The following is a 23,989-nucleotide window of genomic DNA, read 5'->3' on the forward strand; positions in this document are numbered from 1 at the left end:
TGCTGTAGCTGTCTTCTTTTTCCTTATGTCAGCTTCATGTTCTGACAATCTCACTCCCAATGCGCGTTTTGTTGTTTGTTATATTGGAACAACATAACATCATGGATGGATCATCAACACAATGCAGATTTTGAAAACGTCAAAATATTAGATAGAGAAAGAAGAATGAAAACAAGGTTCACCCTAGAAAGTCTTCGTATCCAACAAAAAATGAGTGTAACGATGAACCACAAAGAGGACATTGATGACATAAGCGCTGTCTACAGTGTTGCCATATCATAACCAAATCTTAATTTATATTCTTTAAGTTTGCATTTGCCAATAAGAAGTGTTTTATTTTCTGTAAAGTTTTAAAAGTTTATTTTTAATTTTATTTTATATAAATTGTTCTTCAATGTAATTTATTAACAACAAAAGTAAGTGCAAAAGTAATCAAATTGTTTAAATTATTTAAATGTACAAATTATTATTAGTTTTTCATTCATCAAACATTTCATTGTTAATTGTTTCTTTAAGAACTAATAAATCCAAACCCCCTGATGAAGCCGGAAAAAACCGGAGAAACGTTGGGAAAAAGAATGAATTAGTTTTTTAATTGATTGCATTTTTTCATATCGATCATCAAGCCCAATTATAAATTATCAACAGGTATATTTATCTTCTATCAGAAACTGTAAAAAAATCGAAAATGGGTCAAAAATTGTCGAAGCTAGAATTTTTTCAATGGGTGAAGGCCCAAAAAACCGTTTTTTTGCCCGTAACTCCAGATTTTGGGGGTGTTAGAGGATTTTCAAATACCGTTTCATATTCAGTGCGACTAGCTCTACAAAACCTGATAGGTCTCTGCCCGCGTATAATTTAAAACCTCATTTTTGTAACACCGTGTAATTAAAATAAATATTTCTTCTTGCAGGCTTCCCAAACTATTTCTTTGTGAATTTTGTTTAAAATATACAAAAAGTAAGGCAGTGTTAGCACGTCACCAGGACAAATGCTACTGGAGACATCCACCTGGAACAGAAATTTATCGGAATGATGATATTTCTGTATTTGAAGTTGATGGAAATATAAACAAAATTTACTGCCAAAACCTTTGTTTACTGGCAAAATTGTTTTTGGACCATAAAACGTTGTATTACGATGTAGAACCATTTTTATTTTACATCCTTACCAAAAATGACAAAAAGGGTTGTCATTTGATTGGATATTTTTCCAAAGAAAAACACTGCATGCAAAAATACAATATTTCATGCATTATGACCATGCCGCAATATCAAAGACAAGGCTTTGGAAGATTTCTGATCGACTTTAGTTATCTTTTAAGTCGCGAAGAAGGCCAACTCGGTACACCAGAAAAACCCCTATCCGATTTAGGTCGACTGTCTTATCATGCGTATTGGAAGTCTGTGGTTTTGGAGTACCTTTATAATTATCGTCATAAAGAGAAAATCACTTTTAGACATCTTGCAAATAAAACCGGTTTGTTTTTACCAGACATTGCATTAGCTTTTCAACTTCTTAACTTTGTTAAGCTAGGCCGTAAAAAAGGTGATATTCGTTATAAAATATACATTCAAATAAATTGGGCTAAAGTAATACAGCATAACGAAAAAGTAATGAAATCAACAACAAGAATACCAATCGAACCCGAATGTTTGCGATGGACCCCATTACTATCAAATGTACCAACTTCGATAGCAATGAAAAAGTTTAGTTGTTCAGGTTCTGACAATGATAATGATGAGGTATGTATGTCAGGCATAGCGAAAAAAAAATTGCCAGCCGCAAAAGAGACAAGCCCTTTGCCAAAATCAATATTAAATTGTACCAAGGGAATGAAAGTCACCACCAAGCAATTGGATGAAAAGAATACAATTGAAGCTATCTCGCCGATTTCAAGTTTGAATGACCAGAATCAAAACTCCAATAAACGTAAAAAACTTCTGGTAAAAAATGAAACACCAAGAGCAGGTTCCGACTTCATAGAAATAATCGAAATGACATCTTCTGGTAGGCGACGAGCACGACCTTTGAAATATTTTGAAACAACATTTGGTAGTGGAGCCAGAAATCAATCTGGAATTGACACTGAAAAAAAGACTAATTTCAAAAACACCTTTCTCAATGGCAATCTTAAGGAAAAAAACAGCTTTAAACGCAAAAGAAGTAAGACTCCTGATTATCCAGCTTCGTCGGCAGCAGTGGAACACAAAAAAAGTCGCTTTAGTTTAAGAACTAGATCTGAAACTGACAAAAAACGGAAATATATTTCGACATTATTACGAAAACGTCACGAAAGATTAGTTTCTACACGTAAAAAAAGGTGGAGGGGTTTGATTAATCAAAGTGAAGAATCTAGGTCAAGTAGATCATTGCGTATGGCAAATCGCAAACCACCTACATTTTTCACAAAGAGTTTGTCTGAATCAAACACCAATGAAGGCGAACAAATTGATTATGATGTTAATAAAAAAACAAAAAGCTCAATTAAACGCGAGGCTGAAGTCAGCCAAGAAATTGGTGCAATTGCGGAGAGCAAGAAGCGGTTTAATAAAAATAAAAAAATGTGTAGCTCTTCGGTCAATTTAGACGGAGCGTGTTCCAGCGATGAACATATTAAGACAGTCCAGATTCCGAACCCAGATAACATTTCGAATGAAGCAGGAAATTGTGGTATGTTTTCAAAGACAATCGCACCAGAATTTAATATAAAATTATCTACAAAACATGAAAAAGAAAGAAAAGTAGCGGATTCAAACGAAAATTTATTGCAAGAGGAAAAAAAGATGATAAATGTTGCGCCCAAACTACGAGGCAAACGAACTGTAACACAGCAACATGGAGACGTTTCGATTTGTTCCGACAGTTGTACAACTGATGATAGTAAAAGTGAGGATTTTAAGTTTATACTTGAAGATGCATATAAATCAGAGCAACAAAATGTTGAACCGATTGTAAATGAATCATCAACTGAAAAATTGTCTCCAGAAAAACAACACTTGGAAATTAAAGAAGACAATGATAAGGTTTTAGATGCAGTAGCGAAAAAAACAAAGAAAAATCTGCTGTGCGAAAATTTTTGCGATAGTTCATCGGTTGAATTAGCAGTTTTACAAGTTGAACAAAGAAAAGAAAATTCAATTCCCCAAAGTAATATTTTAATTGAAGAAAATAAAAATATTAGTGAAAAAATAGACAGTTGCATTCGTCCTATACAAACCGTACTTACAGGTATTGCACATGAACGCGCTGCTGGGACACAGAATAAAGATGAGAACGTAACTGCAAACTTGCCTGAAAAGATGGACATTATAAAAACCAAAGTACAGCCAAGCGAGTGTGAAAAACTCGAAAGACCAAGAATTATTATTGATAATAAAGCGGAAATAAGCGATAAGAAGGTAAAAAGTGTGGACATTTCCCTAAATAGTTGCACCATCCCAAAAAACTTGGAAGGCCAAACACAACTTTACTTGCCGGATAGCGATAAATCCCTCATCAATAATTCAGGAGAAATTAAAGAAAAAGCTGAAAATAATTCAGAGGAACAAGCTCAAACCCATTTACCTCCATCATCGGTCATATTAAGAACATTAGATAAAGATAGCTATGATAATAAACAGAATCAAATTTTGATTGAGAGTAAATCAAACCGAAAATCACAATCAAAAAGTAATGAAAGTGATCAGTTGCAAACCGGTTCAATAATTCGTGATGAATCGCACCAAAAAGAAACGTGTGCAAATCAGAACCATAAACAACAACAAACACAACAACAAACACAACAACAACAAACACAACAAATACAACATCAAATACAACAACAACAACAACAACAAACACAACAGCAACAAACAAAGCAACAACAAACACAGCAACAACAAACACAACAACAACAAACACAACAACAACAAACACAACAACATCAAACACAGCAACAACAAACACAACAACAGCCAACACAACAAACTCAACAACAACAAACTCAGCAACAACAAACACAACAACAACAAACACAACAACAACAAACTCAACAACAACAAACCCAGCAACAACAACAAACAAATCATCAACAAGCTCAACAGCAACAAACCAAACAACAACAAACACAACAACAAATACAACAACAAAAGCAACACCAACAACAAACACTACAACAGCAACAACAAAAACAACATCATCAACAACAACAACAGCAAAAAGTACAAGTTCAAGTACAACAGCAACAACAACAATGTCAACACCAACAACTAAAACAGCAACAACAATTAACACAACAACAAACACAAAAACAACAACAATTATCACAACAACAGCAAACACCACAACAACAACTTACACCACTACAACTACAAACACAGATACTTCCCCAGCAACAACAGCAGCAAATTCATACTCAAATAGCTAAACAGAGTGTGTTTCAGTCTAATAATACATCAAAAAATAATTCTTCACAAAATTCGGAAGCTCTTGTTATACAACGCCAACTGGAAGATACTATTCCACAAATCGACCTTACTGCTTCGAAATTTTCGAGTGAAAACAAAAAAATAATAGATCGAGAGGAAAGTCGACGGACAACAAATTTTCAGTTGCAATGCATAAATAAAGCAAACTCAAAACTTAAAATACCACAATTTGACAATTCCAGTGACACGTCAAAAAATAGAGATTCTCCAGAGATTGAAAAGAAATTGAATATTGATCGCATAAAGCCTGAATCCAAAAAGTCAACCGATCTGATCAAAGTAGAAAAAATACAACAAACACCATCATCATCTCCGAATAGTTTGACGACTTCTTATAACACTGTTCTTTCTTCGCAAAGTAGCAAAAGCGGCAATAACGTTACCATGAATAAAAACTCGAATGTTATTAGGACCCCAACTACGGTAAAGCAGGAAACGAGCAATTATGGGGGAATACATATACCTTTTACGTCAGCAACTTCGTCTTTGACTTTAAGCTCCATGGCTTGTTCACCGTCGCAACATGAAAAATTTCCATCAAATAGTAAAGGTATTGAACAAAAACAATCCCACACCACCGTTGACCTAAATAAAATAGCCCCTCAATTCACGATGAACCAAATGCCCAACTATCATGCTTCACCACATCCGCAGTACTGGCAATGGGACTATTATCCAGGATACAACTTGTCGCACTTGGAAGCGAGTGCCGTCCAGAAAACACAAAATAAGTACAAGGACTTAGCCACTTCAATGGCTTATGGTCATACTTTTTCACAAAATCTTTATCAAAACACTTTGGCCATGCAACAACAACAGCAGACGCATCAAATACAACAAGCTATAGCAGTACAAAAAGAAAAACAAAGAGTTGATAGAAAGAACGGCAGTTCGAACACAGAAAAACAACTTTCAAATAGTTCTACACATAGCAGTAGTTCCAAGAAGGAAGATAAACAACTTGCAAAAGAATCTACAAGCAATAACTGTACTTTGAGCAAACAACAACAGAGCAGCTATGATAGCAGCCAACAATACAATCAACAACAGACAAAGATATCGAATGGGAGTGTGAGTAACACCAAAAACAGCATCAAATCAATAGAAAACGCACACAAACATTCAAATAACATATCTCAACATACCGGAGTTTCCATACAGCAACATAATCAATCCACAAGTACAATCAACCAAAGCACATTAAATTTAATGAATCAACAACAGCAACAACAACATATTTCACAAAAAGTAGGACATGATCAAGATTTGACACAAAATTCTGCCTTAAACCTGGAAAACATGAAACAAAGTTCTTCCACAACGGAAATATCATCAATGGTTGTGTATACCCCGGATTCTACTAACAATTCTGTTCATGGCTTGCAGCACCACTATGATCAGTGTGAAATTGATGTAGCACAGCTGGGTCTTGAATCTCCTACGAGTATAGCCAGTGATATAGCATCCCAAAATTCTGTAGAGAATGTTCGTCCGCCTAGTGTGCAAATACAGCATCAACAGCAACAATTTTCCGATTGTTCAATGCAACAAACGCAAACGAATTCATCATCGCTTCATATGACAATTCATCAGGCGAATCAGCAGAATAATATGAACATTGAAACAACCAGTCCCCCACAAAATATTGGTTTAATGGGCATCGCAGGAAATATGTCGAATCAGCAGCAAAATCAAAACAGGAAGATATCACAACAGGTGCGTTCTTTTTTTATTAAATTAATATTTTAAAAGTTTCTCGCAAAGGACAAACTTTGGTGCCTTTTTTTAACCATAGTTAATAAACTTTAGGGTGGTTTGCATTAAGCAAAACACAAAATTAGAACTGTAGAGATACCTATTAGTCGGAGGGGCGACCGTCGAGTTACTTAGCTCATAAGGTTAGAGGTTAAAATTAGTGTCAAATGAAAGATAAGTTGTTACTAAAAATAAAAAAATAGGGTTGCCACTTCTAAAATGGGAACTTCCATGTGGCAACCCTATTTGAAAGGAAAAATTGTCACATAACTAATACATTCATATCTTTGTTATTTGGCCAGATAAATTTTTTTTTTTAAATGCCAAACGAAAATCAAAATATTAAAAAAAAAAATAATAAAATAATATAAAGAACGTAACCCTACAAATGTGGCAACCCCATTTAAATGAATACAAAACTGACAAAAATCTTCTTTGAACGAAACAGTATAACTTTTTATGCACTAGAAAGCTAAACTATACGCCATATTTTAGATAATACTCTCTTCTATCTAAAAAATGTCAGGTGCCACCTCGCAAATGCAGGCAAGTACTCGGCAACCCTATCCAAATGCTAAAAAACGCAAAAATCACTTGTTTTTTGGCCAAAGTGTAAAATATTTGATAGAGTTAAAGGCTATAAAATACATCATGTTTAGCTTAGACTGTCTTCTATCTAAAAAATGTCGGGTGCCACCTCGCAAATGCACAGAAGTACTCGGCAACCCTACTCAAATGCTAAAAAACGCAAAAATCACTTGTTTTTTGGCCAAAGTGTAAAATATTTGATAAAGTTAAAGGCTATAAAATACATCATGTTTAGCTTAGACTGTCTTCTATCTAAAAAATGTCGGGTGCCACCTCGCAAATGCAGACAAGTACTCGGCAAACCTATCCAAATGCTAAAAAAACGCAAAAATCACTTGTTTTTTGGCCAAAGTGTATAATATTTGATAGAGTAAAAGGCTATAAAATACATCATGTTTAGCTTAGACTCTCTTCTATCTAAAAAACGTCGGGTGCCACCTCGCAAATGCAGACAAGTACTCGGCAACCCTACTCAAATGCTAAAAAACGCAAAAATCAATTGTTTTTTGGCCAAAGTGTATAATATTTGATAGAGTTAAAGGCTATAAAATATATCATGTTTAGCTTAGACTGTCTTCTATCTAAAAAATGTCGGGTGCCACCTCCCAAATGCAGACAAGTACTCGGCAACCCTATCTAAATGCTAAAAAACGCAAAAATCACCTCTTTTTTTGGCCAAAGTATACAATATTTGATAGAGTGATTTTAGTGTTTTTTAGCATTTGAGTAGGGTTGCCGAGTACTTGTCTGCATTTGCGAGGTGGCACCCGACATTTTGTAAATAGAAGACAGTCTAAGCTAAACATGATGTATTTTATAGCCTTTAACTCTATCAAATATTATACACTTTGGCCAAAAAAACAAGTGATTTTTGCGTTTTTTAGCATTTGGATAGGGTTGCCAAGTACTTGTCTGCATTTGCGAGGTGGCACCCGACGTTTTTTAGATAGAAGAGAGTCTAAGCTAAACATGATGTATTTTATAGCCTTTAACTTTATCAAATATTTTACACTTTGGCCAAAACACAAGTGATTTTTGCGTTTTTTAGCATTTGAGTAGGGTTGCCGAGTACTTCTGTGCATTTGCGAGGTGGCACCCGACATTTTTTAGATAGAAGACAGTCTAAGCTAAACATGATGTATTTTATAGCCTTTAACTCTATCAAATATTTTACACTTTGGCCAAAAAACAAGTGATTTTTGCGTTTTTTAGCATTTGGATAGGGTTGCCGAGTACTTCTGTGCATTTGCGAGGTGGCACCCGACATTTTTTAGATAGAAGACAGTCTAAGCTAAACATGATGTATATTATAGCCTTTAACTCTATCAAATATTTTACACTTTGGCCAAAAAACAAGTGATTTTTGCGTCTTTTAGCATTTGAGTGTAGGGTTGCCGAGTACTTCTGTGCATTTGCGAGGTGGCACCCGACATTTTTTAGATAGAAGACAGTTTAAGCTAAACATGATGTATTTTATAGCCTTTAACTCTATCAAATATTATACACTTTGGCTAAAAAACAAGTGATTTTTGCGTTTTTTAGCATTTGAGAAGGGTTGCCGAGTACTTGTCTGCATTTGCGAGGTGGCAGCCGACGTTTTTTTAGATAGAAGACAGTCTAAGCTAAACATGATGTATTTTATAGATTTTAACTTTATCAAATATTTTACACTTTGGCCAAAAAACAAGTGATTTTTGCGTTTTTTAGCATTTGAGTAGGGTTGCCGAGTACTTCTGTGCATTTGCGAGGTGGCACCCGACATTTTTTAGATAGAAGACAGTCTAAGCTAAACATGATGTATTTTATAGCCTTTAACTCTATCAAATATTTTACACTTTGGCCAAAAAACAAGTGATTTTTGCGTTTTTTAGCATTTGAGTAGGGTTGCCGAGTACTTCTGTGCATTTGAGAGGTGGCACCCGACATTTTTTAGATAGAAGACAGTCTAAGCTAAACATGATGTATTTTATAGCCTTTAACTCTATCAAATATTTTACACTTTGGCCAAAAAACAAGTGATTTTTGCGTTTTTTAGCATTTGAGTGTAGGGTTGCCGAGTACTTCTGTGCATTTGCGAGGTGGCACCCGACATTTTTTAGATAGAAGACAGTTTAAGCTAAACATGATGTATTTTATAGCCTTTAACTCTATCAAATATTATACACTTTGGCTAAAAAACAAGTGATTTTTGCGTTTTTTAGCATTTGGTAAGGGTTGCCGAGTACTTGTCTGCATTTGCGAGGTGGCACCCGACGTTTTTTAGATAGAAGACAGTCTAAGCTAAACATGATGTATTTTATAGCCTTTAACTCTATCAAATATTATACACTTTGGCTAAAAAACAAGTGATTTTTGCGTTTTTTAGCATTTGAGAAGGGTTGCCGAGTACTTGTCTGCATTTGCGAGGTGGCACCCGACGTTTTTTAGATAGAAGACAGTCTAAGCTAAACATGATGTATTTTATAGCCTTTAACTTTATCAAATATTTTACACTTTGGCCAAAAAACAAGTGATTTTTGCGTTTTTTAGCATTTGAGTAGGGTTGCCGAGTACTTCTGTGCATTTGCGAGGTGGCACCCGACATTTTTTAGATAGAAGACAGTCTAAGCTAAACATGATGTATTTTATAGCCTTTAGCTCTATCAAATATTATACACTTTGGCCAAAAAACAAGTGATTTTTGCGTTTTTTAGCATTTGGATAGGGTTGCCGAGTACTTGTCTGCATTTGCGAGGTGGCACCCGACGTTTTTTAGATAGAAGAGAGTCTAAGCTACACATGATGTATTTTAAAGCTGAAACACAATCACGCTTTAAGGCGTCGCTTCGTTGCGTTACGTTGAGAAATCCTCAAAGCGCGCTTCTGTCACTTTGACTTTGAACAGCTGATTGCAACATAAAATCTGCTGTCAAATAAAAAAAAACACAGTCACTCACAAAATTATTGGGCCAAGTCTTTATCTTGATTTAATTGTGGAAAAATGAAAAAGGATATTAATGTGTTTAAAAAATGCATATAAATTTGTTTATTCTTTAATCCTATAGTTATAAAAACAAGTCCAATCAAAATATATTGTTTTTAACAATAAAACTCAGTCTAAAACATCATTAAATTTTTTTTTGTTTTTAATACATAAATTGTTTTGATTTAAAATATCTCGATTAGTTTATTTATTTGATCATATATTATACGTTATATTAATTGATGTTTGGGCTTAAATATGAATTAATTTTTTATTTAATTAATTGCATCTACAAAACGGATCATTTAAGCCCAAACATCAATTAATATATCTCGATGTCGTTTTTTTGTGCAAAATCTATATTGAGAAATTAAAAAACACACATAGTCTTGCAATAATTTATTTTTTTATTCACGTTTGGCGCAATAATAATGTGGGTGACTGTAACTATTTCTGTTAAATGTCAGAAAGCGAGCAAAAGTTCAGTCTGGTTGAACTTTTGCTCGCTTTCTTACGTTTCCTAACGTTTGTCAAAAAAAGCGTATGTAAGAAAAGCGTCATTGTGTGAGGATACACATATTTCCTATAGTTGAACTTTTCGCAGTTGTCAAAATCGACGGCAAAGCGTGATTGTGTTTCAGCTTTTATAGCCTTTAACTCTATCAAATATTTTACACTTTGGCCAAAAAACAAGTGATTTTTGCGTTTTTTAGCATTTGAGTAGGGTTGCCGAGTACTTCTGTGCATTTGCGAGGTGGCACCCGACATTTTTTAGATAGAAGAGAGTATTATCTAAAATATGGTGTATAGTTTAGCTTTCTAGTGCATTAAAAGTTATACTGTTTTGTTCAAAGAAGATTTTGGTCAGTGTTGTTTTCATTTGGATGGGGTTGCCACATTTGTAGGGTTACGTTCTTTATATTATTTTATTATTTTTTTTAATATTCTGACTTTCGTTTGATATTTCAAAAATTTTTTTGTCTGGCCAAACAACAAAGATATGAATGTATTAGTTATGTGACAATTTTTCCTTTAAAATAGGGTTGCCACATGGAAGTTCCCATTTTAGAAGTGGCAACCCTATTTTATTATTTTCAGTATCAACTTATCTTTCATTTGACACTAATTTTAACCTCTAACCTTATGAGCTAAGTAACTCGACGGTCGCCGCTTGGACTATATATGTTAATTTAAAATAATAATTCGATTCAGGTTTCTGTAACTGAAACTCAGTTATCAAAAAAATTCAATATCAGTTATCACAGCGGTTGCTATTGTTTTTGTTTGTTTGTTTCTTTATTTACTCGCTTAACATTAATTGTGCTCGTTTGTTTAATTGTGTCGTTTGTATAAAACGTGGATGTTCCCATCCCAAGAATGATTTTTTTAATTAGAGATGCAGTTAAGTGTGTGGTGTTTGGTAAAATAAGTAGTATATTATTTTTTTTTTTTGTAATTATGGAAATAATTTTTAATCAAGTTATAATTTTTATAAACCAACAATTTCGAGTCTTCTTTGAGAGTTTTTTTGTTGAACTTTTAATAAGTTTGATGCACTTGAAAAAGAAAACTGGAAATTTAATCGTAACGAATATATTTTTTTTATTAAAAAGTTTTGTTTTTGTTTGCTTATCATTAACTAGCATTAAAAGTGAAAAAGTACAAAAATGAAAATTTCAAACTTATTTTGTGTTGGTTTTCCGGATTAAAAAAAAAAAACTTACAAACAAACAAAAAGCTTAGATTTTGGTTTAAAGGAAATTTGGTATACTCTTTTTTACAAACCAATCGCTAGCGAGAAAAAAATATGTATACTTTTGCAAAAAGATGCCATGTACTTGAGCCTATTAATTTAATTTGAATAAGGGGTTTGGTTTGGTTTGGATGATTTTATTTTCGTTTTAATCTTATTTGGATTTTTTTTTAATTTAACAGAATTCTCGATGATCATGCTATTTTCTCGATCTTTTTTTTTTTTTTTGTTAGAATATTCGGAGTCGACTTGGAAGTTTCGCTTCAGCAGCCTTTAATGCTACAATTACAATAGTAAAAATATTTTTTTCTCATTATTGAAATTGTTTTAAAAAAAGAGCAAACGAATTGTTTCAAACTAAAATGTAAGCCTTTCGTATCAATTTTCAGTTAAATTTTTTCGGAAGTTTTTTCAATAATTTTAAGCATTTTGCCCGGTTTAAAGTCATTTTTCTTGTTTATATTGCTATTTTTTCTGCTTAAACGTTATTTACTACCGTGAAAATTTCATCGAAATCGTTAAAGCAGTTATCCCGGAATGAGATAAGAAGATTTTGAGTGATGATTCTTGGGTATATTCTAAGAAAAAAACTGTTCTACACTAACTCTCTATCTGCAAAGTTAATACCCTTTAGCGATGATCTATGAAAACGCTTACTTTGGTATGCCTTTACTCATGTTAATGTTAATAACTCCGTTAATACTTATGATAAAAACTTCATTAATGTCTTGATTTTTAGAAGAAATACTATTCTTTGTACCTGCATTTGGCTTTTTTTATGAATAGGAGTGAAAAGCGTTACTTATTTGAAATCGAAAGCACTTCGTGTGGAACAAGAAAAATGTATTCTCTGAACCATCATTAAAAAAGGGACAATAGATAGAATAAATTGATATTTCCAATAAAATCCAAAAAACGGTCTCTATTAAGCACACAAAATCAAGGACCACACTTTAAGTAATTGTTGTAAACAGAAATAAACTTAAACTACAAAAATAAATTTTTAATTCGTACCAATTTTTGACTAAAGCAAAAAAACACATTTTTTAGAGATTTTACCTAGTGCAGGTTTTCCTAAATATCATAAAATCTATGAGTTTTCTGGCAAACTTCTGAACAACATTTTTGTTTTCTTCATAAGAATAAATTTATAAAACACTATCAGGCTTATTTATTAGATTTTTGTCTACTTATACACTGCATAACTTTTTTCAAATTGTTGGAAATATGCTTAATTTAATAAAAATAATAATCACATTATTCGCGGGAAAGGCAATTTACTCTTGTGTATAAGTTTGACAGCTTAAAGACAACAATAAACAAGGGTTTTGATCACGTTTTCCAAATTTAAACAGTTGTATAAAGTTATACAAACTTTATAAATAAGGGGGTATGTTTATAACACATGAATCGAAGAAAGTTGGCCCAAAGTCAAAAATTATCATGGGTAAGAAAAAAATAATTCCATTTAAAAATTAACAATAAATTAAATATTAAAAAAAAAATATTAACATTTTTAAATTAGGTACAAAGAATAGCATTTCTTCTAAAAATCAAGACATTAATGAGGTTTTTATCATAAGTATTAACGGAGTTATTGACATTAACATGAGTAAAGGCATACCAAAGTAAGAGTTTTCTTAATTCATCGCTAAAGGGTATCAACTTTGCCGATAGTATCGACTTTGAAACAGTATTTTGCTTCCTCCGCTCATAATTGATTTTTTTTTTATAACTCTTTCACTAAACATTGCCTAATAATAAGAAATAATTAATTAATCAAAATATTCCCCTTCGTTTAGGAGGGAGGTGCAATTTAAAAAAAAATTGACTTATTTTGGAAAAAAATTTAAAAATAATTAAGTACTAATTCAGTTTTCAAATGCTATTATTTATTTTTAAGCTAAAACAGAAAACCGGATTCAAAAATATCTTGTCATTTTTGAGAAATTAACAAAAAACCAAAGCTACTTTTTTCTAAAAAAAACATTTTTATTTTCTGTTTTTACGTGGCTGGACTTGTTGATAAATTAATTTATGAAAAATTATCCGTTCGTCAATTATTTTTTAAACAATCAGATTTAAATAAGGATACAATAAAGTGATACAGTATTGAATTAACCCTGAATTGATCAACTTTTTCCATTGATAACACCCGAAAACTTACTAAGTTATAAAATATAAATATACACGGTTCAACAATGCATTGAAATTATTAAAATTCACTTATGAAAATGATCCGGAATTTCATCGAAAAATCATCTTGACTGATGAGGCCCATTTCCACCTCGGAGGCTAGGTCAACACGCAAAACTGTCGCATCTGGGGCTCGGAAAACCCAAAAGTTATTGTTGAAAAGCCTCTCCATCCTCAACGCGTGACTGTTTGGTGCGGTTTATGGTCCGGCGGAGTCATTGGACCTTACTTTTTCGAAAATGAGGCTGGAGCAACAGTTACGGTCAATGGATTACGGTCAATGGATGATTAATGATTTTGTATGGCCGGAATTGGATGAAAATGATCTGGACAACGTTTACTTTTTAGATCGATCTTTTACGGGAAAAGTTTCCGTACCGTGTTATCTCTCGAAGAGGTGATCACAATTGGCCATCGAGATCTTGTGATTTAACACATTGCGACTTCTTCCTTTGGGGCCACGTGAAAGATAAGGTCTACGCCGACAGCCCAGCGTTTATTCAAGACCTCAAAGATGGAATTCGTAAGGCTATCGAGGACATAGGGCAGCGATTTGGTTATTTAAAATTTCATGAAAAGGATATGGTCCTGTAAGCGTGGGCGCTATTATTATTTCCTCTTTATAATGAAATAAACATCCGATCATTTATCTCAAAAAATGTCATTTTTCTTTGAATATAAAAATAACACCTCTTATTGAAAAACCCTTTACATGGATAAACATAATTTAAAAAGTCTGCTGACTAGGTTGTCCTCGGGGTGTTCAGACCCGGATGTTCAGTTGTGGGGTTGGTTGAATTGGGTTGGGTTGGTTTGGTTGGCGTTTAGCCACGATAGTATGCCGACTGGGGGTCGGCGTAAAAGTTAACTGCTTCTTCGTTGTCCATTGAAATTATGTGCTCATCCAGTATATCCAAAGCGCAAAGGTACCTAGATTCCGGATGTCGTTGTTTGGCTGTCATTCTTCTTATCAGCTGATTGGGGTGGTTGGCGATATTTCCTACAAGTATCTTCGCCGATTGCAGTAGATACTTGTCCAGTGGTATGATTTTTGCTTCCTCGTAGAGTCGCTTGTTGCTGTAGTATTTTTGTGGCTGTCGATCGAAGTATTTGATTGATTGATGTATGGGGTGCAAGATGTACTGCGACCTGTAAGATCTATTGTACCCCCCTTTTAAGCTAAATGAGTTAGTACCTCCTTTTATAGCTCCTCCTCTAACCTAATTCCTTTCATGAAATTGATTATTTGGGGTATTTTCAAAGAGTTCAATTTATCCTCTTCGACTTGGTAGCGACCCATGTGTTTAAATCTTTGGTGTATTAGTGCATTGCAACTACCCAGGATGTGGTCTGGTGTTTCTTCTTTTTCGCTACAGAATCTACATGTTGCACTATTTACTAAGCCCAAAATATGTAGGTGCCTTCTTAACTTACAGTGGCCCGTGAGGAGCCCAGTGATTAACCTGAGATTGTTCCTACTTAGACTGATACATGATTTGAAACGCTCTCGGTTGTAGTTCCCGAGGAGCATTTTCGCTTGTCTCAGTTTTGGTAGTTCTGCCCAGTTTTTTGCTCTCCTGGACTCCTCGTCTAGTTTTATTTTATTTTTAATGACATTTTCTCCTATTCCGCAATACGGTTCGGGTCCCTTTAAAGGGGAATTTGCTCCCGTTTTTACTAAGGAGTCCGCCTCCTCGTTACCCTGGACACCAACGTGCTTAGATACCCAGTGGAGAGTGACTTTGTTTATTTTGCCAAGTTCGTTAAGTTTTCCTATACACTCCAATACTAGCTTGGAGTTGATTTCGTAGGATTTAAGTGCTTTTAGGGCAGCTTGACTATCAGACATAATGACAATGTTTTTAATTCGAGGTTTATTTCTGCACATTTTAAAATGGCATTTACCTCAGCTTGAAAGATACTTGGGGATGGACCCATAGGCACGGAGAGTTTGGTACTAGGCGCAAAGACGCCTGCCCCTGTACCTTCCGCTGTTCTCGACCCGTCTGTGTACCATTTGATGGTATTTTCTTTAAAAGAGTAGTTGATAGATTCGCCTACCCAATCTGTTTTACTACTGAGATGTATATTGTATATTGTAGTTTTTCACAAAGTTATAGTTTGTGATCATTGCATCTCTTGGAAAGTCAAGGAAGTTTTCTTCTGAGGATCTGGACAGGAATTCTCTTTCTCTGTTGCCTATGCATTTTCCAGCCCCAGTTCCTTCCTTGGCAAATCTCATGATAGCTCCCTTAGCAGCACTTTCAATAATAAGGTGAAGTGGAGTTAAATCAAGAATAACCTCCATTGCTGCTGTAGGGCATGTTCTCATAGCTTCGGTGATGCAGACACATGCGAGTCTTTGCACTTTATCTAGTGATTTCCTAGTTGTTGCAAGATCGGTTCTTTTGTGCCAAGCCACCGCACCATAGGTAATTATAGGTCTTACCATCATAGTGTACATCCATCATAGGATGTATGGTTTGCAGCCCCATGTATAAGGGCCAACTTTCTGTTAAACGATTTTTGTTGCAAATAATTCGAACAAGATGTTTTTGAGCAATCAATAATGGTCTAAAAGTATTTGCACCCCAGCTAGATAACCCGTACTGTAGTTTAGAATGTGCAAGACCATAATAAATTGAAGTTAGAACCTTTCTAGAGCAGAATGGTTTTAAAAGATACATTTTTCTCGTTATGAGCATCATATGATTTTTGATGTTGTTACTATGGTCTTTCCAATTAAGGTTAGAATCAATTGTAACACCCAGATATTTGAAACTATTCACTGAATCAATTTTGAAACAAGAATCGGAACAAGAATATTTTTGTTGGAAATTAGATTTACCACAATCGTGAATTGGAAATGTGAATTGTCTACAGCTTGGAGCATGAAAAAATAAATTATAGTTACAAACACGATGACCAGTTGTTTTAAAATTCATGAACTTAGTTTTTTCACTTATAATTAACTTGTGGTTAAAAAACCAAGTTCTTAGTACTTCAAGATCCGCTTCAATTTGCAAGACACAATTTAATTCCGAATTTGACTGGTAGGTAAATGATATATCGTCTGCAAATGCCGTCGAAAGGCCATTCAATCGCAGCTCAAAAATTGAGTTTATATACACAAGGAAAAACAAAGGACCGAGTACAGATCCCTGTGGAACTCCAATTTTTAAAAATCGGGCTTCACTATGTGTACCGTTAACAACAACTTTTTGAACTCTTTCATTCAAATAGGATTTTAACCATTGAAAAATTACTCCTCTTAATCCTGCATTATACAACTTATTTAATAATAACTCATGGTCAACCATATCGAATGCTTTCGTCATATCGATGAAAATAGCCATTGTAGATTATTTTTATTTAAGCTGCTATAAAGTTGACTACATAGCCTAAGAATGGCATCTTCAGTTGATTTACCAGAACGGAAACCAAATTGATTTTCGTTGAAAAATTTGTTTTTTATCTAGGTAAGAAGTAATTCTTTTGATGATTAATTTTTCAAATATTTTTGAAAAAGTTGGAAGAATAGAGATAGGTCGGTAGTTAAGCATATTTTTTCGATCACCCTTTTTAAAGAGGGGAATAACTTCCGCACACTTAAACTGAGTTGGAAAACAACCTTGTTCAACACTTAAGTTAAATATGTAACTTAAAACATCAGAGACATAAAATGCAATTTTTTTAAGTAAGTTACTAGATATTCCAAGAGTTTTGGTTTTTCAGAGATAAAATAGTTTTGTAGGTTTCAAAAGAAGAGATGGGACTAAAAGCAAAGCTATTAGGTTGTATGTAGTCAGCATCCAGGCGATTGTGAATAAAACAGTTACAGTTACCAGTAGAACTAATGGATGGCTTTAATGTATTCGATATTTCTGTAAAATATTCATTAAATTTGTTCGAAATACAGTTTAAATCTGTTAGAGAAACATCATTGACTACAATAGATTCTATAACGTTAGGTTTCCTTGTTTTTCCTAAAATGCTGTCAACAGCTTTCCATTCTTCTTTTATATTACCCTTCGATTTTTCGAATAAGTTAGAATAGTACTTTTCACGAGTTACTTCAATATTTGAGCTGACACTTTTACACAGTTTAAGATAATACTTTTTTAGATTTTCATTATTTGAATGTTTTTTAAGCTTTAAACTAATTTTGCTCTTTTGCTTAATCTGCTTAAGGCCTTAAGAAGACTTATATTCATCCAAGGTTTAAGAAATTTATTTTTATTTGATTTTTTAATGGATACTTGAGTACATGACTCTAAATGTTTTTGCAGTATTGAGTTAAAAAAAGCAAAACAAGTGGATGGGTCCTTTCCCGAATAAACCCCTTCCCAAAATTCATGTTTCAAAATATCCTGCAGTAATAAGTAATCGGTGATATAATGCTCTTTTGTTTGTGTTTCTGAAGTATAACTCAGATTATTTACTAACTCATTGAATAAAATTATAGATTTATGATCAGTTATGTTCAGGTCAAGAACACTACCAAAAAATTTAAATTGATTGTTGACTTTAAAACGAGAAAAAATGTGGTCAATGCAAGTACTTGTAGATTCTGTTACGCGGGTTAGCTCATTTATAATACCCTTTAATCCATTCGAAGCCATGAGAAACAAATAATTTTCAGTATCTTTGTCTGCCACATTTAAGATGTCAATATTTATATCTCCAATTAAAATTAAATTACAAGTTTTGTTTATACAAAGAATTTTACTGAGTTCTTCTATGAACAAACTTTTACTAAACCCGTGCAATCTATATAAACACAACATTGTATAGTTTTCTTTTTTAAAGCAAAACGACAACCTTACAACGTCAGCGCTACATATTTCAATTTTTGAGAATTGATGTACAAAACTCTCATCAATATAAACTGCAACACCACCTGACGAATAAGATTCATTACAACAACTAAATAACGCATAACCCGGTATATTATAGAGACTCATTTCACTCTCATAAACCCAAATCTCTGTTAAAACAATTATAGAAGGCAATTTTTTAAGTGACTCAATGTGAGCTAAGAAATTAGAGAAATTTTTTCTGAGACTACGGATGTTTTGGTGTATACAAAAACAATTATCAATAAAACTACGAAAAACTGGAACTTCACAAATATTTTGAACTGAAGAAATAATAGGATTTACAATATTCATACTTTATCAAAATCAGAAATATAATTAATTCTTACTGAATTATCACCCTCATTCTTCCTTATGAAAATATTCCCATTCCTAGTCCAAACGTATTTGACTCCTTTCGTAGTTTTTAGTGCTAGCGCAGTATTAAGAAGTTGACGCCTCTGTTGTGTTAAACAATCGTTGATGTATACATTCTCGCTTTTACCGTGTGCTCCAAAAATTTTAGTTGTTAGTTTTTCCCTTTTCTCTCGTTTAGTTTTCATAATTTTCTCTTTCAAGTGATGAGAAATAAATTTGACATGCAGAATATTGGTGCTCTTCAAATCGCCTTTCGCAAGAGAATTACCTTTTTTAATTTTTTTCACAAAACTTTGATCGATGTCAGTCTCATTTACATTTATATTTAACGCATCGCGAAAAATACCAACAGCAAAATCTATGTGTGACATGTCTTTGTTTATAGTTGGAACATTATATACTTCAATGCTGTTTGAGAGAAGTTGTTGTTCTAGGCAGTCTACCTTTTGTTCCAGTGTGACGATTTTTTGTTGACCTTCATTAATTTTAGCAATCATTTCATCGACCTGAAGCTTGTGGTAGTTCTTGATTTGCACCATTTCAGCATAAAGCATCTCTAAGGTTATAGCGACAGGTAGTTTGCCGATCGGTGAATTGTTGTTGCTAAAATCAGTGTAGAAAATTGTTGAATAAGTGGTGGTGGTGATGGGGGCAGGTAATGTAGCAGAAGAAGAAGCATCAACGTTACACAGTTTGGTGTGGATAGCAGCGGCGGTGGTAGTGGCGGGGGTAGTGATGGAGGCAGCAAAGAAATCGGTGGCAGCGGTAGTAGTGGTGGATGTGGTGACAGCGATGGTAGCGGTGGTAGTAGTTGGGAGTTTATTCGGTAAAGAGTCTAATGCAATTGATGATGGTGTAGGTGTTGTATGTTTTGATAGCGATGCAGTTGAAGAGTATATGTTTGGAGAGGCGCCAGAAATAGATCTCCTCCTCTCACTTGCACATCTAGGGCATCTCCAAATTGCCTTTATACTTTTTAAATATTCAATTTCGTTTGCTGTAACATTTACACACTTTCCATGGAAAAAACTATTGCAGCTAATGGACTCTATTTTAAGCTCTGTTCTGTCGACCTTTTTTTACAAATTCCGCTCGACATTTTAATTGTTCCGTACGTAAATGATGACTTGTTAGATTGTTTAAAGAAAAAAAGAAAATATGATTGACTTAAACAAACTGAGAAGTACCCCACAACGTCACACTGGAAACTGATATTTTTGTTTGTTTTTGCTTTTAGATATCTTCCACTTTAATATGATACCAAAAATATTACAGAATGGTATCACACAAGGTCCATTAAAAAAACAGAAATAGAAAACAACTGTCTTTTTACTTACATTTAAAATAAATTATTTTTACAATAAATTAAAGCTTCAAAAACAATAAATACATTTTTTAAAATAAAGTACACACCTGCAGTTTAAACTTCCATAAAAAGAATTTTATAAAAAACAATAGGAAACAAAAAAATAATCAAATTATTATTAATTTTTCACACAAAATAACTGAACCACATTAAAAGTTTACAATAAATGACTTTCAACTGATGCTGTGGCGGGAGCGTATCGGAATCCCGCTTTTTAAAATCCCGTTTTTCGAAAATCCAGAAAAAAAAGTTTCAAAATCCTGTTTACTAAAATACCGCTTTTTTAAATCCCGTTTTCTGAAATCCCGCATTTTAAAATCCCGTCAAATCCCGATTTTTTTTTACAAAATACATGCTTAATTCACAATAGACAAAAAATTAGTAAAACTGATTTTTTGCGTTGTAAAGCCCACACAATATGTACCTTCAACACATTATGAAAACGGTAAAATGATTAAAGCCTTAAATTGAGTTCACAAATAAAAGAAATTTCATTTATTTAAATATCAAAATTGTTGAAATGCATAAGTTGAAATATATTTAAATGAAATTTCTTTTGATTATGTAATGTAGTGTGTATACTCAATTTAAGGTGTTGTGATCATTTTATGTTATTATTAATCTATTAATCCAGTCAAATAAGGGTTTAACCTCGGAATGAATGTTAGTAGAAATTTTTTTTGCTCAATATCTTCCTTTTGCCATTCTATAACATATCTCAAAAGTCTAGAAAAATCTCATGTCCGCTTGTTGCGATTTCAAGGTCAAATCGCGAAATGGAGATTTTCAAAACTAGCAAAAATAGGTTATGGTATTATATACACATACGATACATGATTTCAAAGTATTTTTTAATGCTGATTCCAAAAAATCTAAAATCAAGACAATCTGACGTCTCTGGAAAAAGTTATACCTGTTTTTCATCTGTCAACTCATATTATTATAACAGTTGCAAACTTACTGCCGAAAAACCCTTAAAAGTTATGGTAGATGAACCAAATTTTGCATGAAAATTTAAGAATCCATCATTATTAAAAATCAAAACAATCCATTACAAAAAATATATATAACTACAAAATAATGGTATTTTTTGATGGAGGGGCAAATTTAAGGATATGCACTAAAGAAGATTCTTGTTCATCTTAGGAATAAGTGCTAATAGGCTAATTTTTTCATTTTAATCTTTGTTTGGATATTCTTTAACTACCCTCAAAAATCTAAAAAAAATCTCATGTTCGCAAGTCCTAATTTTCTTGGTTTGAAAATAAGGTGCAGATTTTAGAAAATTAATAAGAAAAGTTTAAATTTTTATATGTATACCAACATAAGCGACATGATTTAAAGGTATTTTTTAACACTTATTCCAACAAAACTCACAAACAAGTCAACCTGACCATCCCTGAAAAGTAATGCACCTTATTCATGTTGATCTGACACAAATATCTGAAGTGTAGTTTTTCAATTTTTTTAAAACTGCACCTTATCTTCAAACCAAGAAAATTGGGACTTTCGGACATGAGATTTTTTTAGATTTTTGAGGGTAGTTAAAGAATATCCAAACAAAGATTAAAATGAAAAAATTAGCCTATTAGCACTTATTCCTAAGATGAACAAGAATCTTCTTTAGTGCATATCCTAAAATTTGCCCCTCCATCAAAAAATACCATTATTTCGTAGGTATATATATTTTTTGTAATGGATTGTTTTGATTTTTAATAATGATGGATTCTTAAATTTTCATGCAAAATTTGGTTCATCTACCATAACTTTTAAGGGTTTTTCGGCAGTAAGTTTGCAACTGTTATAATAATATGAGTTGACAGATGAAACACAGGTATAACTTTTTCCAGAGACGTCAGATTGTCTTGATTTTAGACTTTTTGGAATCAGCATTAAAAAATACCTTGAAATCATGTATCATATGTGTATATAATACCATAGCCTATTTTTGCTAATTTTGAAAATCTCCATTTCGCGATTTGACCTTGAAATCGCGACAAGCGGACATGAGATTTTTCTAGACTTTTGAGATATATTATAGAATGGCAAAAGGAAGATATTGAGCAAAAAAAATTTCTACTAACATTCATTCCGAGATTTACCCCTTTCGCGCGATTTTTTAAAATAAAACAACTAGTTTTGCTTGCAAAATCGGGATGATAAAAAACGGGATTATAAAAATCGGGATTTTAAAAAGCGGGATTATAAAAAGCGGGATAATGAAAAACGGGGTTTTAAAAGCGGGATTTTAAATAACGGGAATATAAAAAACGGGATATCGAACCCAACCCTGCTGTGGCTTAGTGCATGCATAATAAAAAAAAATTACGGGCAATTTTTCCAATAAAAACAATAAAATTGTTTTATTTTAATGAAAAACAATAAAATAATATCTACCCAAGCAGTTCATAATAAAAAAAAAAACTTTAAATCATATTCTTTGTTTGTTAAAGGTTTCAAGAGAATCATTTTTTCCTAGATAACTTTTGAATTTTTTTCCTCCGTTTTTGCCTCATCTTGTCATCGATTTATCTTTGGGATGTACATTATTATTTGTTATTCAAATTTCATTTAAAAAATTGCGATTTTATTGGCTTAAGGCCCCTAAAGCTAGAATTCATGGGCGGCGAGCGCTCCAGACACAGTAAGAAAAATTCTCAGGTAAGTTTTCAGGTGTTATCAATGAAAAAAGTTGATCAATTCAGGATTAATCCAATACTGAATCACTTTATTGCATCCTTATTAAAGTCTGAATGTTTAAAAAATAATTGACGAATGGTTAATGTTTCATAAATCTGGTGTAACCGTTGATTTCTAATATTTTTTTTTCCAAAATAAGTCAATTTTTAAGGTAGTGCATAGATTTTAACGCAGGCCTGGCATGGGGAGCGAACCAAGAAATTTCGTAACGAAAAATTATTACACCCCATACATAGGTTAACGTGTAAAGTATGTGTGTATATGTATATGATACGATTGTACGAAGCTTGCATGGGAGCAAGCAAGCAGCTGTTTGTGTAAAGGTACATAAACACATCATAATTGCATAAATTGATAAAAAATGCAATACAATAGCTTCACCCCGGCAGTCCTCGAGTGCCACAAGTCTTTTTTTTTTAATTGCCCCTCCCCGCTAAACGAGAGCGAATAGACCCCCCCTCCCATACGATTTTTTTCTTGTCTCGACCTAACGTACACGCTTTAGCTTTTTGGCACATTACTCTTGAATCACCCTGTATACAGTTCTTTAGTCAATCGTGCAAAGTGCTTCAAGTAAAAGATAATAAATTTGAAATTTTCCAATATTGAAATAAAATGTTAGGTAAGTTTTGCCGTGAATAGATTTGGCAAGAGTACAATAACTAAGGCGGTGCAACGGAATTTTGTAGAACAGTCAAATATAAGTATGTTCACAATGTTGGACAATGTACAAAAAGTATGAGAGTAAGTTAACGGCAGCTGAGATGAAGATGCTTCGTATGACAGCAGGAGTAACAAAGCTTGATAGAATTAGAAGTACGAAGATCCGAGGAAGCCTTCATGTTAAAAACACCATCTCCCAAAAAATTGAACACGACCGACTTAGTTGGTATTGCCATGTTCAAAGGAGAGATCCTGAGAACCCCGTCAAAAAAGCAATATCATACAACGTTCCAACACGAAATA

General features: G+C 33.2%; 1 protein-coding gene across 3 annotated transcripts in view; it reads left to right on the forward strand.

Moving 5' to 3' along the window:
• Window positions 1-23,989, forward strand: part of LOC129905215 (uncharacterized) — a 174,278-nt gene that overhangs the window by 109,457 nt on the left and 40,832 nt on the right. For all 3 annotated transcript variants that reach the window (XM_055980636.1, XM_055980638.1, XM_055980637.1), the window contains exon 7: window positions 914-6,185. In XM_055980636.1, the coding sequence (XP_055836611.1) occupies window positions 914-6,185 (5,272 nt within the window). The remainder of the gene's footprint in view (window positions 1-913; window positions 6,186-23,989) is intronic.

The sequence above is a fragment of the Episyrphus balteatus genome, chromosome 1 (genome assembly GCF_945859705.1).
Source record: "Episyrphus balteatus chromosome 1, idEpiBalt1.1, whole genome shotgun sequence".
Classification (NCBI taxonomy): domain Eukaryota; kingdom Metazoa; phylum Arthropoda; class Insecta; order Diptera; family Syrphidae; genus Episyrphus; species Episyrphus balteatus.